The sequence below is a fragment of the Lissotriton helveticus genome, chromosome 2_1 (genome assembly GCF_964261635.1).
Source record: "Lissotriton helveticus chromosome 2_1, aLisHel1.1, whole genome shotgun sequence".
Taxonomy (NCBI): Eukaryota; Metazoa; Chordata; class Amphibia; order Caudata; family Salamandridae; genus Lissotriton; species Lissotriton helveticus.
In genome coordinates, this window is record NC_136059.1 from 1,190,366,398 (window position 1) to 1,190,385,012 (window position 18,615).

At 46.0% G+C, this 18,615-nt stretch overlaps 1 protein-coding gene across 2 annotated transcripts in view; it reads left to right on the forward strand.

Annotated features, from left to right (window-relative positions):
- AP1AR (adaptor related protein complex 1 associated regulatory protein) overlaps nucleotides 1-18,615 on the forward strand; it is a 196,346-nt gene that overhangs the window by 63,448 nt on the left and 114,283 nt on the right. For both annotated transcript variants that reach the window (XM_078676066.1, XM_078676067.1), the window contains exon 3: nucleotides 14,100-14,126. In XM_078676066.1, coding sequence (XP_078532192.1) covers nucleotides 14,100-14,126 — 27 coding nt within the window. The remainder of the gene's footprint in view (nucleotides 1-14,099; nucleotides 14,127-18,615) is intronic.

Genomic DNA, 18,615 nt, shown 5'->3' on the forward strand with positions numbered 1-18,615 from the left:
TAAAGTCTCCTTGGGACTCGTCTACATGTAACCTGCGGGCTTCTGCAGCCAATAACGCTTTCTCTTGAGTGTTTTCCCTTTTCTCACCTGCAACAGTGGGTGTAAGTGTTACTACAGAATTCGCATCAGTTACCTTTACCTCTTCCTCATGTCCCTTTACATAAGAAATTGTTACCACTAAAGCTATTAATATTATCACTCCTACTATTAGTGTACCTATTATACATTTAGCTCTGCGGTTCGGGGTGCCGGCCTCCATTTCGTCAGACAATCTAGCTTTTCCCTTTCTCTTTGCAAAAAATTCTTTTCCTCTCGTTCCTTAACAGTCTCTTTCAATCCTTTTTTTGTCTTTAGAATCCACACAGCTGGAGGCTGACAGCCTTTTTCGCAAAAAGTCCTTTCCCAGTTCAAAAAGACAACCCTAGCCCTTCTCCATCAACTCAAGGTGTTCCCTAAAATTCTCTGCTTCCTGGGCGCTAGGTAATCTTCTTTTCTTCTGCTTGCTTTATTTACAAAGTCCTTTAACAATCGACTATTAGATTTGTGGTTGCAGCTTCAATAGCATAGTTCAATATTTCCATGCGAAGAGTATGCTCTTCATGTGCTGTTATCGTGGTACCAAAGTCGGGGAATTTCAATTCTGTAAGAAACATGTGTTTTAACTTGCTGAGGCGGGGAGGTCTGGGGAGCACGAATGTTAGTGACCCTTCTTGTTCGACACCGGGTACCAACAGTTGTATTTCCACGGTGATAATGGGCTCAGAACTGGACACCACCACCGCTCGGATCCTCCCTGTCTCCGGTTTCACAGACATTTGTCGCCAGATATGTCCACTCAGGTGTGGAGTATCTTCTGTTAGGCACACGCACTCTTCTTGACCTTCTTCGGTCTGGTGCTTCAGCGCCCTGAGCACCTTCTTCTGGGTCTGAGTCTTCTGATATCGGAGGAAGGGTTGCTTCTGGAGTTGACCTCAGGCTAGAACTTCTTCTTTGCGGCCAATTTGCTTCTCCACGTGCCCTTCTACTCCTTCTCCTTCTGGTCTGTTCTCGCTCTCTTTCAGACCTGTCAGGGTCAGACTCGTACTCCCAGCTGTCTTCTCCTTCTGTAGCGTCTTCTGTTTCGCTGTTGTACTGACCGTCCTCAGCTTGGTCAGACTCGTTCCCTGCTTCCACTGGCACCTCTACAGCTTGGCTAGCCCCCTCTATGGCTTCTTGGTCCTCAGCTGGACGTCCATCCGAGAGAGGAGCTGTTTCCAGAGGTGCTGGAACCCTTTTCGTATGCGACGCGTGTATCCAGTTGGGCAGGCCTCCCACCTTTACAGCTGTACTTGTGATCAGGATGACCTGGTAGGGCCCACGCCAACGAATATCCAAGCAGCTTCTTCTCACATGTTTCTTCACCAGGACCCAGTCCCCAGGATACAGGTCATGGCAAGGGCCCTGGCACGCTGGAACCTCTGCAGCCTGCACCTGAAGGGACACAGAACGCATGGCGTCAGATAGCCCCTTACAATAGTCCAGGATCATATCATCTGTGATATTTAACAGTGCAGTAGCTGGAATAGATGGCAGTCTCATTGCTCTCCCCATTAACACCTCATGTGGTGACAACCCTGTTCTTCTGTCTGGGGTACTACGAAGACTCATAAGGACTAATGGCAGGGCATCAGGCCAACTCAGGGTCGTTGAGGAGCAAACTTTCGCTATTCTGGACTTGATCGTGCCATTAATTTGTTCCACAATTCCTGAGGCTTCTGGTCGGTAACTGCAATGGAGCTTTTGGTCTATATTCAGTGCAACACAAATCATCTTCACAAGCTCGCTGTTAAAATGTGTTCCCCTATCTGATTCCAAAAAGGCCGGCACCCCGAACCGAGGGATAAGTTCTCTAAGCAGTAACTTAGCCACTGTGAGGGTGTCGCACCTACGTGTAGGGTATGCCTCAACCCATCTGGAGAACACACAAACAACCACCAGGACATAGCGGAGGCGGTTGCATCTTGGCATTTCAATGAAATCTATCTGCATTCTGTTGAATGGACCTCCAGACCTTCCTATGTGACTTAGTGCAACTGGTGTTCTTTTTCCTACGTTCAGCTGCTGGCAGGTCACACAACGCTGGCACACTGCTTCTGCTGCTATTCTAAACTTAGGATTGTACCAAGTCTGTCTAAACACTCTCAGCATAGCATCTCTCCCTAAGTGTACGGGACCATGTATGAGTCTAGCCATTGGACTCACCATCTCATTGGGCAACACTGCTCTGCCGTCTGCTGAGACCCAAAAATGAGTCTCACCCATTACACATCCTGCCTTTTCCCACGTTTCCTTTTCTGAATCAGGAGCATTTTCTTGCATGGTTGACAATTCATCCCAAGTATCAACAGTTTCCAATATCATGGCTAATTCAGTTCTTACATTTATTCCACCCACATCCACCTCTGTGAAAGAGTAACCTTGTTCTGCGCAATACCGCGCAACTTCATCAGCATATCTATTGCCTTTCGAAACAAAGTCCTCATTTTTGGTATGTGCGATGCACTTTACAACTGCGATACTTGCTGGACATTGCAATGCTTCTAACAACAGGCGCACAAACTCTCCATTGCGAATGGGAGAGCCTGAAGAAGTCATGAACCCTCTTTGAGACCATAACTGCCCGTAATCATGAACTACCCCAAACCCGTATTGGCTGTCGGTGTAGATGGTGACTCGAATTTGATTGCCTGCTAAGCAAGCACGTGTCAGGGCAATAATCTCGGCTACCTGAGCGGAGTGTACTCCTTCCAGGCACCCAGCTTCCACAACTCCTTCAATTGTACAAACAGCATAAGCTGCTCTCAACTGCCCAACTTCGTCTCTTACACATGAGCCATCGACAAAGAAAACTTCGTCTGGGTCGGTCAGTGGCTCATCTACGATGTCGGGTCTGGGTTTGGTGCATAGTTCAGTCACATCGAGACAGTCATGGTCTGTATATTCATCATCATCCTCAATATCATTTGGAAGTGGCATTAAGGTAGCAGGGTTCAAAACAGAGCATCTCTTGAGGGTCACGTTCTCTGCAGCAAGAATAACTTGCTCATAGCGCGTGAGCCTGCTATTGGTCAGATGCTGTGTTTTGGTCCTGGTCATCAACAGTTCAACAGAATGTGGCACGCACACCTCTAACGGGTGCCCCATGACAATATTTTCACATCTCTCAATGCTGACACCCGTTGCAGCAACGGATTTGAGACATCCGGGCAACGCTGCGGCTACTGGGTCTAAAGTAGCTGAGAAATAAGCAACTGGTCTACGGGCATTCCCATGGATTTGGACCAACACAGACAACGCACAACCTTCTCTCTCACAACAGTAAAGAAAGAATTGTTTATTGTAATCAGGCATTCCCAATGCCGGAGCACGACACAGGTCCTCTCGCAACTGTAGGAACGCCATCAAACAGTCTTTGTCCCATGGTACCGGATCACTCACCTCTTTGTGCGTCAGTTTTTGCAAGGGCTTTGCTTTCAGTGAAAAGTTCACGATCCACTGTCGGCAATAACCCACCATCCCTAGGAACATCCTGACCTCTCTCTGTGTCTGAGGCGCGTTCATTTTCATGATCGCCTCTATCCTGTCTGGTGACACTTTTCGTTTGCCTTTCTCAATTCTGTGTCCCAAGTACTGCACTTCTGTCAGGCAGTACTGCAATTTTCCCGGGGACACCTTGTGCCCATTAGCAGCTAGGTGATTTAACAAAGCAATGGAGTCTTCCCTGCAAGCTTCTTCTGTTTCTGACGCCACAAGGAGGTCGTCTATGTACTGGACCAGAACTGACTTCTGGGGCAGCACTAGACTTTCAAGATTTTTCTTCAAAAGCTGGTTAAAGATCGATGGACTCTCTGTATACCCCTGAGGGATACGACACCATGTTAGGACGCGATTTTCCAGCTTAAATGCGAAAAGAAAATGGCTATCTTCGTCCAAAGGGATCGAAAAGAAAGCCTGACAAAGATCTATCACAGTGAACCACTCAGCTTGGAATGGAATCTGAAACAGTATCACTGATGGATTCGGTACCACTGGACAACATGAAACGACTATGTTATTAATCTTTCGCAGGTCCTGTACTATCCGAAATTTCCCATTTGGTTTCTGCAGACCCATAATCGGGGAGTTACATGGACTACCCACGATTTCTTTCAGTATTCCCTGTTTAATCATGGACTCGATCACGGGTTTTATGCCTGCAATCGTTTCTGGAGTCAATTTATACTGGGGTGTTCTTGGGAACTCAGCATGCGGTTTCACTACAATTTTCACTGGGTCCACCCCTTTGACCAATCCAATCTCTTCCCCAGTGAAATCCCATACCTCTGATGCCACTGTCTCTCTCAAATCCCAGGGAAGCTCGTCTACTGTCAAAGTAGGGTACAGCTCCACACATATTCTTGAGTTTGCAACTTTGAAATCTGCATCATCATCATTAGTCAATACCTCCACTCCCTGGGGTGTACAATATATAGTACAATTCAATTTGCACAACAGGTCTCTTCCTAGCAGACACACAGGGCTTGAATCGCAAACCACAAATTGGTGCTCATCGCTGTACTTCCCTATTTTCACCTGTACCGGTTCTGTCAATTGGCTGGTTATTCTCCTGTTTGCGACCCCTACCACCTGTATGGTCTCTCCAGACATGGGCAGGTCTGGAACTGCAGCTGATCTGATCGTGGATCTAGTGGCTCCTGTGTCCACCAGAAATGTCGTAGGGCACCCTGCCACTTCTGCTTCAACATAGGGTCCCCTCTGATCTACCTCTAAGGCTGCCCCAAGGATGCAGTCTTCTCTTTCCACTCTCTGTCCGGTTAATGGGTCCACATAATAGCACTCTTCACCTTCCACAAACAGGGGCATTTGTCTATAGGTCTTACCCATACTCCCTACTCGAGGAGGTTGCGGGAACTGGGCTCGGGGAGGAGCCCCCCCCCTTTGAGCACCTTTCCTTGGTATGGCGTCGCCCCTCTCATAGGTGCGCTCTGGACCTCTTCCTCCTCTATCTCTTGCTCTCCGATTTCTACATTGTAAGGGCACTCGCGTTTCCAATGCCCCAACTCGTTGCACTGGTGGCACCTAGTCGTTTTCTTCAAGGTAGCTATGTCTACTCTGGGTCTGAAGGTAGTACTCTCCTCATTACCCTTGTTCTGACTGTACTGCTTCTTACCTCCTGTACCTGTCCCTTGCTGCTGTTGTTGCGGTCCCCCCTTTCCTGCTGCCTGCAATTGTACCACCATCAGCTTCTCTTTTAGTTTCTTAGCCTTGGAGTCTACCTCATCACAGCAGTACCTGGCATATCTCAGTATTTCATCTAGGGGTCTACTTTGCCAACAAATCGAGTGTTGCTGAATCATTAAACTAATATCCGGTCTCAGTCCCAGGACGAACTTGGACACGAATTGCCCTATGTCCTTTGGATCCATTACATCCAAGCCGCTATACTGTTTAAACGCCTTCAGCAATCTCTCGTAATATTCATGGACTGTCTCTTTGGGTTCCTGTCTCGTTCTGTCTATTCTGACCCAATCTATGTCTTGCATTGGCACTTTTTCTTTCAGCCAAGTCATCACTCTCTCGAATTTTGCCATCACGATCTCGGACGGCCCATTAGTCCTAGCATCTCTCTCTGGCTCCGTTGTGGGCCACTCAGCGCTAACCTTGCATGCTGTCCACAGATCTCCTGGTACTACAATGTCAAACAACGTGTTCAGATCTATCCATAGGACTTTTGAGATCTTTACAAACCTCTCGACTTGCTTGTACCACTCCACGGGGCTCTCTCGTAACTTGGGGAAAGATGTGGTAAAAGCAGCTAAATCTCCCCTACTCCAAGGGACATGTACATAGTTCCCATTGGCAACTTCACGCAAAGGGTAAGCTTCTATTCCCTGCTGTCCTGGTGTTATACCAATCATGCTTCTTCTGCCGGTCCCTTTCTTGGACCACCTCTCTTCCCATTTATCTAGTGCCCTCCATGTCCTTATTCCAGTAATCAGTTCCCTTATGTGTGTTTTCAGCCCAATCGTTCTCCTCTCATCTAGATCTCGATCTGAGTAATGTAGCCTGTGGTTACCCTGTAATGCTTTGGTTCTTGACAAGTCCACCATATATTTGCCTGCTAGTTCGACTAACTTCTCATGGACTGCTCTCGCCTTTCGTGTGATGTCCTTTGCCATATACAGTATTTCATCCTGTTCATACATTTCCATTCTTTCTAAAGGCAGGGTACCATCTACCATGTCATCCAGATCTGACCTTAAGCTGGAGACATCAAGTCTCTTGGCTTTTATCTCAGCTCGCAATATGTCTTTTGAAGGGGGCTCACTGATCTCCCTACCATCCCAACTTCGAGCTCTGCGTTTGGGCTCAGGAGAGTTAATGGGTGGCCTCCCTCGCTCCCATCTCTCCAGGTCCCATGCTCGGCCATCCGATCTAGGAAGGTGATGGAACACGGGCCTGTTATCCCTACTCTCTCTCTGCCCACTCTCTTCTTCTTCTCTCCTCTCACCGCACATCTCTCTGTTATTTTCCCTCTGGTCGCTACACTCCCTTTGCCTCGTATCGCTCAGTATCCGATACGATCCTTCCTGGTTCCCCATATTCCCTGGGCTGCGCTCATTTCTGTCATCACAGGGACTATGGTGCGACCTCTCACAACTCCCATTCTGTTCTCTGGTGCCAGGCACACAGTGTGGACACTTAAAGCTGTTCCTGTACTCTTGCGCTCTCCTCTCCCCTTCACTGAGTATTGGGCACGCCACCCCTCCATTCCCGGGGCCCCCGTTTTCCAGGTCTGTTCTACCTCCACTCCGGGCCCAATGGGTGACTCCCCTACTCCCTCTACAGTCCCACTCCGGGCTACTCTCCTCAGCCCCGCAGTGAGTTCGTGCTCTGCTGTCCTGACTTTCCCTTTCTGCTTCTGCAGCATTGATGCACTTTTGAGCCTTCACTGCCTCATCCCACTGCTTCATGTACTCATTTAGCTCTTGAAAGGATCTTCGTCCAGATCCCCTCAGATCCATTGGCCATCTAGGGCCCCCAGGATCTCCTCCTGGGTCCCCTTCTGTGTGCATCGGGGTGCTCCACTCTCTGGGTATCGGCATCTGACTTGGGGAATTAGTGGTATCGTTCCTCCTTGCCTGCTCTGCTCTTTCTCTGTCTTTCCGTTTCCGTTCTTCCCCTTTTGCTCTCTCTTGGTCATATATCGATATTATAGGACCTATGGTAACAGGTACCTGTAGTGCATCTGGTAATGGGTAGGATGTGGCGCTTTCCGTTTCCGGCGCTCTTTGTACCACAAACCTACCGACTACCTGTTGCACCTGACTAGGCTGGAGCAACTCTTTCTTTGGCTCAGGATCCCACTCTGAACTGGGAAGCGGTCTATGCTCTCCTGCATTGCCCCCCTTTTCTCCTTCAGTATTCTCGACCTCTCCCCCTGCTCTATTATACGGGGGTGGCCTGTCTGTCAGTAATCTGTTTATCAGGCTGTCCTCTGTTTCGCTCTCATCATCTTCTTCTAGGGGGCTTTTATTTACTGGCGCCTCTAACACTGGGTACAGTTTATTTATTTCCAAATTATGCACTCTCCATCTTTTAGCATCCGCATCCCACCTGGCATCCTGTACTGCCCTTACCGAGCGTTTCACCCTTTCTTGCCGTCTGTTCATATTCCTTTCATGCGCTGCCCTAAGCCATGCTTCAAGGGCTTCAAACTGGGTTGGTCTAGGCAAGGGTCTCTTTGAGGTCATGACTGATTTCAATCGATGTAACACCTCTAATCTGAACGTCCCGTACTTCGGGAACGTCAGTTCCTCATTTCCTTCAGTAATCTTACTCCACTCTGATATCCAAAGGATCGTATGCAACCCAACATTTACTGCCATATAACGAGCTGGCGTACCCTCCGGCGGGGCTTCTTCCCCTTCATACGATCCTCGCCTCTCTTTCTTAAACAGCGCTTTCAACCATTTAAAACACTTCATAATTATGCGCACAAAATTCAGCCTCGCTACTCTGTTTACTTCCTGATGACAATCCACCAATCCTGTCGCGGCTTTGCTAGCTTGGCCTATCACAGCGCGGTCTTTCTCCGGTCAGCCAATCACTGCGCGACACCACCTGACGTCTCTTTTCTCCGCTTCGCAGCAGCACCCCTCCTTTCTCAACTCGTCTCCCGGTTATGCATGCGTCCCATTCATACACTGAAAAATGACTACTTCCGACCAAGCGGTCACTTCTCTCGACTGTACGTCCACAGTCTATCTGTAATTGTCAACACAACTGACGAGATGTCTATCGTCTCTCTGATAGGTTACTTACACACACAGTAACTTCCGACCAGCGTCCGTTACTCACGCACTCACTCTTACGTTCCCCCTATCTCGGTCTCTCGGGTGATCAATGGTACCTCATGACCCCCTTCACACTAGTTGACAATTACTCTGGGTGTCCGATACACCCGAACCACTTAAGCTCTCCTTGAACTTAAGATTTCCACCGGTTGCGCGCGCTCACAACCTGTTCCACAGTCACTCTACAGACATTCAACTCCGCCAGACATTACAACATAGATACAATACAAAAACACCGCAATCTAACACGCATAACCCTTTATACTCACTCTCGACCGATACTGCTGCTTTTCTGTCTCACGTCATCCGGATCTTCATCTGCGGGCTGTTCTTCCGATCATCGATTTCTAGGGGCCTTGGGGTAAGCTAACCTGGCCTAGGTCACCGTCCTCAAGAAGGCAACCATCCTCTATAGCTACCAACTGAAAGGGCGAGATTTTGATCGATACCTTATATCTATTGATCCAAACCTCGATCTGGTCGACTGAACCTTTATTGCCTGTCTTGGAAGGAAACAGTACACCTATCTGCAAGTTAGTTCACCCAATAAAGGACTCTACTCTTAAAGATCACGGACAACTTCTAGGTTTCAAAAGTTTATTGTAAAGATATAATGAGCTGCAAATACAAGCATCTCAAAATGAGATTCACGAGATACACAGGTCCAATTACATACATGTGCTCTCGAAAAGCCCTCAAACGAGCAACAGAAATCACTAACACAAGTTCTAAAAATAGCAAAGCTATCAGCATAGACGCATATCTCTCCTTCATTTAGGTTGGAGGAAAACAAACACAGGTTAGGCGTCCCTACCCTGTTCTAGATGGTATCCCTACTTAACCAAATCCCAACCTAACAAAGGTGTCAGCAATGAATGACCCCCAAGGGAAGTCACCCACTCTAAGTCTCTTGGTGAAAACCTAAAGTTCTCCAGTCATGACCCCTCACTGCCTACCCATCCGCTCTCTAAAGGGTCCTCAGGTCTCTGCTCTAACTCCACCCAGGGGTGCTGTCCCTAATACAAAACAGTCAACAACATTTGAGACGCCCCTTGCGAAACGCCTCTCACGTGGTGCAACTTCAGGCTTTTTCCATGATGCTTTGTATTGGGCCTCAGACGTTAGAGTTGACCTTGCTTCTCAGTCTCTTCTCCGGCCCGCTGATACCCCTTAAACATTCCAGAACCCTCCTCCATGTCTGGGCCGTCTACTGAACAGACCTCTATTCATTCACTTATAATTGGATCCCCCCTTTCCTGTTGCAGACAGATATCTGCCGCCAAGAACCCAACTCTCATAGACTTCTAAAAAAGGCTTGCAACATTTCTCAGCCCAGACATGTACGTGTAAATTAATGCTAAAACATTTCAGGCCTACAATATTTCACATTATGATTATAGCATTCAATTTCTTCATTTAATTAAAGCATGTTAAAACTCTTATTCTATTATTTAGAAAACATTACTCTAAATCATGGCCCATTAATGCAATGACCAAAAACGTTAAACAATCTGTGTCGTGAAAAGAAACACCTTCCCTTTTAGCTCCAGCTCTGGCCCTGAGGCCTACCACGTTCTGCGTTTTACCACAGACCATCTTATGTGTTAACAGCTACACGACATAGATTCAAAATAATCACGTCTAATAAAATCATATAATGTCACACATTTCTGTATTAGTTCCACTTCTACTTAAATCTCTATATTAGCTATACCTTTAGAATATAATTTCAGATACTATTAGCACTCATGGCATTTCTCATCATGACTTGTGCTTACTATAAGTAAGTGTGATGTACTCATACATTTATCTCAGTTTGCGCTCTCTCAAATATGAAAGCAAGATGCATGTACTGTGGTTATTTAGATTCGGAAATGATTTGATTTTCTTTCTTCTCCTACTAGACTATATCTAATATGAATTATTTGTTTTCATAATTTGAAAACGTGTATAAATCTCAGAACGAAATACGATACTAGTATAGCGCTAATATGAAAATTAATGTACTCTGTAAAAAGCGTTGTTCTCTGTTCCTTTAATGTGAAAATGCACGCATGTTGCACAAATTTAAAACAGCTGTTAGTAGAAGTGATAATAAGATATGCATTTCCACTTACAACAAACAGTATCCTTGTTCTAGTAGAGTTATTTCTCTTAACCTTGTGCTTCCCGTAGAGGTAGGAGGTTCATTTACCATTGAACGAATGAGTGTTTAATATTAAGTTTTGTGCACCTTGATGAAAAACTGAAAATAATTGTGTTTTTTAATGGACAACTTATACCCGTTTGAGGGCCTTTCCGGTCCACAGAGCTTTCAATAGAAGGACTATATTGGTATTAGAGCATTATGGTCACACACGGATGAATGTTTTACATTTAATGTTTGCAGTATATAAAACTTCTCAAATAAATAAAAATGGAAAATTGACCGAAAAAATATAACACTGTTGGAGCAAAGGTCCTGTGCCATTCATTATTCGCCCTCAGTCATGGCATCATCTTCGGTGGAGTGCCTAGCACAATGTTAACGTTATGCCTTAGTGCCTGCTTCTCAAAGCCTTACTTGTAATTAAATCTACATTAAGAGTGTGTTAACCACAGTTAATTTCCCATCCCTAATTTATAGCCCGCAGCCCAATGCTGCTGACTCTTTTTGTTTCGCTTGCTCTATTCCCCCTCCACAAACAAGACCCAGTGCCCCGCCACTCAACATACCCAAGGAACCCATATCTCCCAAAGTCTACTCAGCCAACTGGTTCATCAGCTGCTGCTATGCACACAAGGAAACAGTTCATGCTATGGCAAAATTAATAAATGGAAATAAACGCGAAATTGTCTTTTTTAAATATATTTTATAATCTACTGAAATTTTTTCCATCTCTCATCACAAAAGAGGGCACAATGACCCCTTTGAGCTAATGTCTCCCTGTTCCCGAAACCAGATAAAGTCCTTATACTTTGTGCTTGATCTAGGCCAATAGCTCTTATTGTCATTGATGTAAATCTGTATACAAAGATTGTTGGACCTGGATTAGAATCCCTTGTTTCTCACTTAATACACCGCAACAAGTTGGGCTTCGAAAAGTCTAGCATTCACACAATATTTCTGCTGCACAGTTCACCTGATTGAGAAATCAAGAAAAAAAACGATACCCGTAGTATTGATCTACTTTAGCACCCTCATGAGTACCACTGACCGTCTAAGATGCCCTAGCAAGAAATTTGAACGTAACCATATTTCCCTCAAAGTACACCCCCATCCAGGCCCACCCTGCTTTCATCAAACACTGAAAAGGTTATGGATGGAATGCTTGCAAATAGTCTAAACACAGGCCTTCTCTTGGGGTGGCATTCTAACTCTGCCTTTCTCAACCACTGTGCCACTATAGACTATCCTTCTACACCCCCCCCGCCAACTACGATCGTCCAATCAAGCCCTCGCCGCAATTCCGCGCATCCACAGATCCACCATGGGGGGAAGATCCTTCTCCTACTTAGCGGCCAAAACCTGGAATTCTCTCCCCACCCACCTCCGCCTTACACAGAATCACCTCTCCTTCAGAAAGCAACTAAAAACTTGGATATTCGATAAGTAAAGCACCTCCCTCCCTCAAGCGCCTTGAGACCCTCTGGGTGACTAGCGCGCTATACAAATTTTTGAACTTGAACTTGAACTATAGATAGAGACCTGCCTTATGTAAATCAATACTCTCCCTGCTCCTCATGGGAACACCTGAACTGCCCGATGGGAACACAAGCATTCCCAAACCGGTTTCAGCCTTATTTGCCAGGTATAACTTGGATCGTGTGGTGCAGCGGGTGTAGGGCCCACAAACGGGCATACTCTTGACCACTTCCAGTGTTACATCAGATACACAAGAGGTGATGAGAGGAATGCTTGCAAATAGTCTAACCACTGACAATTGCTTGGGGTAGCATTACAAAAAAATGTTTTTCACCCTCTGATATTTTTTATGGGAATTGCTTATTGACTGTTGAAACGTGCGAGTTGTGAAATTGGCAGGTGGTTTGAAAATTACAATCTCTACCCGATACAACATAATTATAGAGGCTGCCCCATCCCGCACTTATAAAGTGTATTAAACTAAGGCCAGGCTCAGGAGGTGGGGGAGACCTAATAGTAATGACTAAGGTATGACATAATGAAAAACTCACTTAGCATCCTGGCAAGGGAGGTTCCCTATAAAATATTATTCAATTGGTATCTCTCCCCTGGTGAAGCTACATACATCTTTTACCCAAACAAGTGTTTTCTGAGAGGGTGTAATTTGCTGGGAGACTTAAGACGTATTTGGTGAGACTGCCCCCTCAATAAGCCATTCAGGGCAGAGATTTTGGCAGCGTGTATACGGTTCTGGGATATCCCGCCACCACGGACATGGCATGTTGCCCTGTTGGGCCTCCCTTATTCACCTCTCTTGGAACTCCAAACAAAGACAGATCGCCTATTTATGTGGAATTGATTGGGGGTGTTTAACATTACATTGGCTTTACATTGAAAAAATAAATGCCCTCCGCCTATCTCACAATGGCAACTGAGACTGTGGAATGTCTTGGCAGTGAAGGGAATCCTAAAATTAATGTCCAGTCAGTACATGGAACTTGAAATTACATGGGGCCTGCTCTAACTTACTTGTACAAGGGACGCCTGACCCTAACATGTCATCTTAGACTGCAATTCTTCAAATTTGTTCATCTACCAAGAACCGGCTCACAAGTGTCCCTCCCAAGACCTAGGGTCTGATTTAGAGTTTGTTGGAGGGTTAGTCTATCACAAACATGACAGATATCCTGTTTTCCATGTTATCCAATAGCACTTGTAATAAGACGGACAGGATATCTATCACTTTTGTGATGAAGTAATCCATCGGCCGAACTCTGAATCAGTCCCTTAGTCCACACGGTTGATGTAGGATGTGTGCTGCGAATCGTAGTCTTACCCACACATTTGATTATAACTTCTTCCCAAGGGAAGGAATGTTACGAATTCTCATGCTGGTTGACCTAGTTAATACAATGTAATTGGGGGGCAGAAAAGAAAGGGACACTAGGGGAATTACAGACTGTACATGTAAAGCAAACGTACACATTTGAAGGGAACCTCTAACAATACAGCTGTCGTATGATAAGCCTTAGGATGTGTAATATAGGAAAATACGATAAAAACGGCATGGTTTCGAAGCAATATAAAGTATTTCCACTGATGCAATGCTAATCCAGAAGAGGTATGCTGCCCCCCTTTTTGGTTTGGTTGGAGACGGTCAGCTTATTAGAACTAAAAGCCTTGCTTTGTCCAGTTACAAAGATGGCCGGTCGGTGGATGTGCATGCCCAGTTGCAAAGTGCCAGGGAATGTCTGTGGCACACAACAGTGACGACATTAGTTTGATAGAAAGGAATACATGTATCTATAATCATGCACGCTTGGAAACCCAGTTTTAAACTTCGACCCTGTGATTCAGTAGATCTGAACATATTCACTTTTTATGTAATATATAGCTAACTTTTTGTTCATAAGATATATATCTATAAACAGGTTTCTTAATTAATGTTACAATTTGTCTAACAATTTTGCAATCTAAAGCCAGCCCAGTGAAATTGACTTTATTTACTCAGTCTTGTTATGCGTGGTTTGCTAATTATTAAATAATAAATCCAATGTTTGTTTCAATTTTCTTCACAGTTTGAAAACCTTGTGGAAAGTGATGAGGTGAGTAACTCAGTGGTTTTTTTATTGAACGTTCAAATTTGTCATGCTCAAAATAATTTGATATCTGTCTTAATTTTTTAAAAAAAAGCATAAATGGTGTGTTTGATGCCTGTAAATTCATACATTGATTTAATTCATAAATTTTTCTATGCTACAATGCTACATGTAATACTTAGTCGTGTTGTCCACACATTAAATTATATTTTTGGATTGCTACAAATGTAAAATTCTATAGAACAATTACCCAGTTGAAGTAATATCCTGCCATTTATTCATATGTACTGCACATGCACATATCTTGTTAAATTCACTACCGGGTTTCAAATTCTGTATTTTAGTTTCTCTCCCTCTCGTGTGAAGTATTCTCCATTGATATGATTTCTTGAACACAGAGCCCTCCTGTAGTTGGTGGGATTAGGGAGCGAGGGGCCTTGGAAGTAAGCCTATGCTATTTGTTGTCTTTGACTCTTGGTTGCTAGACCTGTAACTAGGAAAATAAGTTTTGGAGTTAAAGCAAGAGTTAATGTTGCTTAATCAATACACTGCAATGGAAACATTTACATTGGATATGGCAGTGTGAATATCTCTCTCAATGTATATAATTTTTATTTTCTTGATTGCTAAATGCCAGTAAAATGATTAACACAAAAATTAGGTAATGTACCAAAAGGCCTACTGTGTGTGCTGACATGCTCCGTATTGTAGATTTCAGTGTAAGCCCACATGGCACTTCCATCTTTTTAGAAAACAAAAGAGAGTACACAGGTCCCCAGAGGAGAGGGTGGATGAACCAACGTAAGTGGAGGCACAAAGGAGGGGAATCCTCCTTATCGGAACTAGAGTCCTCACACACCCAGCAAGCTAGGTGTCATGCTTCATCATATGGACTTGCTCCTCGTCGGGTTGGCGGTGCAATACCCTACGGGCACCCATGAAGGGGCTCTATAGCAGAGATCTTCTGTTGCTGCCGTAGGGTGCTGTGGGTGTGAGGGCACTAGGTGTGGTGGACGATCAGCTTATAGCCACATCTGCTTAGAGCTCTAAATTGATTTCCCCTTAGGTGTTTCTACTGGAATAGGAGAAGGTCAGTGGAGTGTTTGCACAGATGCTGAAGCACTAACGTCAATTTTATCTTGTTACCCAGACCATTAACCTTCCAGGTCCAGGTGTTGAGTTAATTTGTACCACAAACAACCATGAACAACTGTTCTGTTTCTCCAGGGCCCCCATCCCTCCATAATCTGCTTAGTGTTGCCACCTGCCCTATCGCCTGTCAACCAACCCCAGTGCATTAAAACCTTCTGCAGATGAGCAAACAAACTTGAACAGTTAACATAACAATGTCTGTATCCGACTGCTGGAGCCGCTGTCGTCTCGGAGAGGCATGACGTTCAGAGTCCCAATCGATCTCCTGGCACCCAGTCTTTGCCCCTTTCCGCCCCACAGTGCACCAGCCCTCAATCAAGTTCCACGCCTGCTATGGGGAGTCAAAGTGCCTCGTCTTGTCCTCAGAAATGATACAAAGCTTGGCTGCATCATGTATTTAATCTTCTTTTCTTTCTCAGTGCTCGTTAGACTCCTTGAAAACTGTCTCTGTCTTGGCACCTGTAGGGTGAAATCCAGACAGAGTCTTATGGTTGCATTGTCGATGCGTAGGTCTCCATGCACGCAAGTCGCTTGAAGGATTGCATCCCGTTCTCTATGGTTGAAGATTCTTGCTATAATGGTGCGTGGAGAGCGCTCCTGGTTTCGGTCGGGGGCTCAATGATCGGCTGACCTTCTCAATTGAGAAGAACTTAGACAGTCTCTTAGGGCGTAGGGTATTAAGGATTAGGTCTTCCACGTAGAGATCGACACTGGGCACTCCCGCCCCCTCTGGTACCCCATCATTCGAATGTTGTTTCTTCTGGACCGCCCTTCCTGGTCCTCCAGTTTGGCCGTAATGATGGCACAATGGCATTCTGTTTGGTCAGGGTTTGGACCTGCTCCTCAAGTTTCTTCATCTTGAACTGTAGTCCACTGATCTGGGATTCCTCTGTCTTCACTTTTTCTGAGATATCACCAAAGTCTGTCCTCAGGAGGTTGACGACTGTGATGACTGCGTCCAATTTTGGCTTGATTGTGTTCCGCAGTGCTTGGATGGCGGCCATTATTTCCCTGAAGGATGGCTCCTCGTTGGACTGATCAGGCTGGCCAGCCAGTGGTTTAAGTTCGGTCGTGCCCTGCTATGCCCCGCCAATGGCAGGCATCACTACAGCGTATTTGTCGAGATTATTTGAGTGTGTGGTTTTAGGCCCATGATTCCTGACCATGTCCTTCTATGCCACTCTACTCCAACAATCCCTGTCTACAGCGCAGCACTTTACGTAGGTCTGTGTCGAGGCCAATAAGCCCCAAATGTTCAGCAGGGGTGATTGTTGGTGAAGAGGCTGTACCTTACAAATGATCCCTCATCGGCATCTCCCAGACAGTGTGTGAGGTGAGCAAATGAGGGCCCTACCAAAAGCTACCTCTCCTCTTGGCAGATCCGGCAAGGGAGGGGGGGTGTTCTTAACCCAGGCCCCACACTCATATGGCACCGCTCTCTCCACTCTTGCGGCCTCAGCATGGACAACCTCGGCCCAGGGCATGGCGAGCTTGCTGTCTATTCAGGCTCCCCAACGTGGATCAGCGTCTGTCTCGCTCTAACCAGGGCAGATCGTGGTCCCACATACTGCTTCAGTCTGTCTTCTCAGCCAGTACTTGCTGGATCCATTAATGGCCTTTTGCAGCCTGTAATGGCTTCAGGCCTCTCACCGAACTGCTGTTCTCTTGCACCTTGCCACCACCAGCCAACGCCTCCTCCTATCCCTTGGCAACACCCCAGGAGCACAAGCCATCGGAGTCGCCCAGCCGCTGCATGTCTGTGGCTCTGCACGTGGTCTGCAGCACACCGGCCTCTGCTCCTCCTCTGGGCCTCGCAATGTCACTCCACCTCTGGTAGCATATGTGCCATTGTGCAGAGGACCCCAAGCCAGGCCGCCGCTTTTCTCCTTCTCACTGCGGTCTCCGCACTAGACCTGCAATGTGGCCCCGTCCTCCTCCTTCACTCAATGCCCACTCTCAGCAGGATCTCCGCATCGGGCACAACGGCTTCTCTTTGCGGACTCTGGCAGTGTGGCACCTTCTGTCGTCCAGGGGTACCACACAGGAACATCACTGATTGCCCCCCTCGTCTCACTCCGCGCACCTCTGCCCAGCCAGCCTTTCTCCAACCGCCACAAGGCCTCCGGGTCTCTGTCGAGTCCACACACCTCCGCCTCTGTTCCATGCCGAGATTGACCGCAAACGCTCAATGTAGACCCGTCACACCTGTTTGTAGTGACACTTTACGGATCTTGACAGAAGGGTGAGGAATTATTCCCTGGCAGCTACGGGGCTGCCTCAATGTGTTGGCACATAGCCACTCCCCATCAATATCCTTTTCTAGCTGATTGCTTGCTGAGGTGTATGCTCTTCTCATTCCTGAAGGGTGACAACCCAGTTTTAAAGATGTTTGCACACGGTCTAGAAGTCTACAGAAAGAACTTGGATAAAGCTGGTGCATGTGGCCGGAGTAATATCCACATCTGGAATACTTGTTGTAGCAAACAATAACAACAATTCAAAACACCATTGTAGGAACCCTAATTTGAACCAGAGGAAGTATGCAGTACCCTCCCCCCAAAAAAAGAACCTCTTTCAGATAAAACCACATTAATAGAAATGACTGTGCCTGTCAGAGTCTAATGGGCTACGCAATTCGAGATTGCTGCACTGTAAAACTCTTCCAATCGTTGTAGGAAGCACTCATCATCTTGAGAAGCAATACCCGTAAATACAAGATGGACACATGGGCAGTGGAAGAGAGGATATAGTGAGACAAGGGAACACAGCACACAGATAGTACTGCTCTGAGAAAATCACAACTTGAACAATTTATCTAATTTATCGACCTATACAATATATTATAACCGTTACTCAAGGATTACACGAAACACCAATCCACTAGCATTCAAATAATTCTAAACCCTCTCAGCAATGTGATCAGCCACATACAATTCTGCACTCACACAATCACTCCATTAACACTTATGAAAGTATAGTCCTATCCTGTGCAACCTGAGGTCCACCAGAACCCCAAGAAGATGGCCAGACTGATGAGGATAGTCAGAGGGTTAAATGCCCTGCACCCATCAGAGATAAACCATGCAGAGGCAAACCTAAAGACACATATTCCTCACTCAGGTTTGTGTGAACTCCCAATGACTGATTTGGAACACAACTGCAGAGAAAAACCTAATCCAACTCAACGCCAATGCCATTATATTAGGCATATTCTTTCCACTGTCCTACCCACAAGCCCCTTCATGGGGAAACGCACAATCAAAAACCTACATCAGCAAGGAAAACCACTAAGGGCCACATACTTGGCAAGCATGCCCTATGTAAAAATCCATATACCATAGTA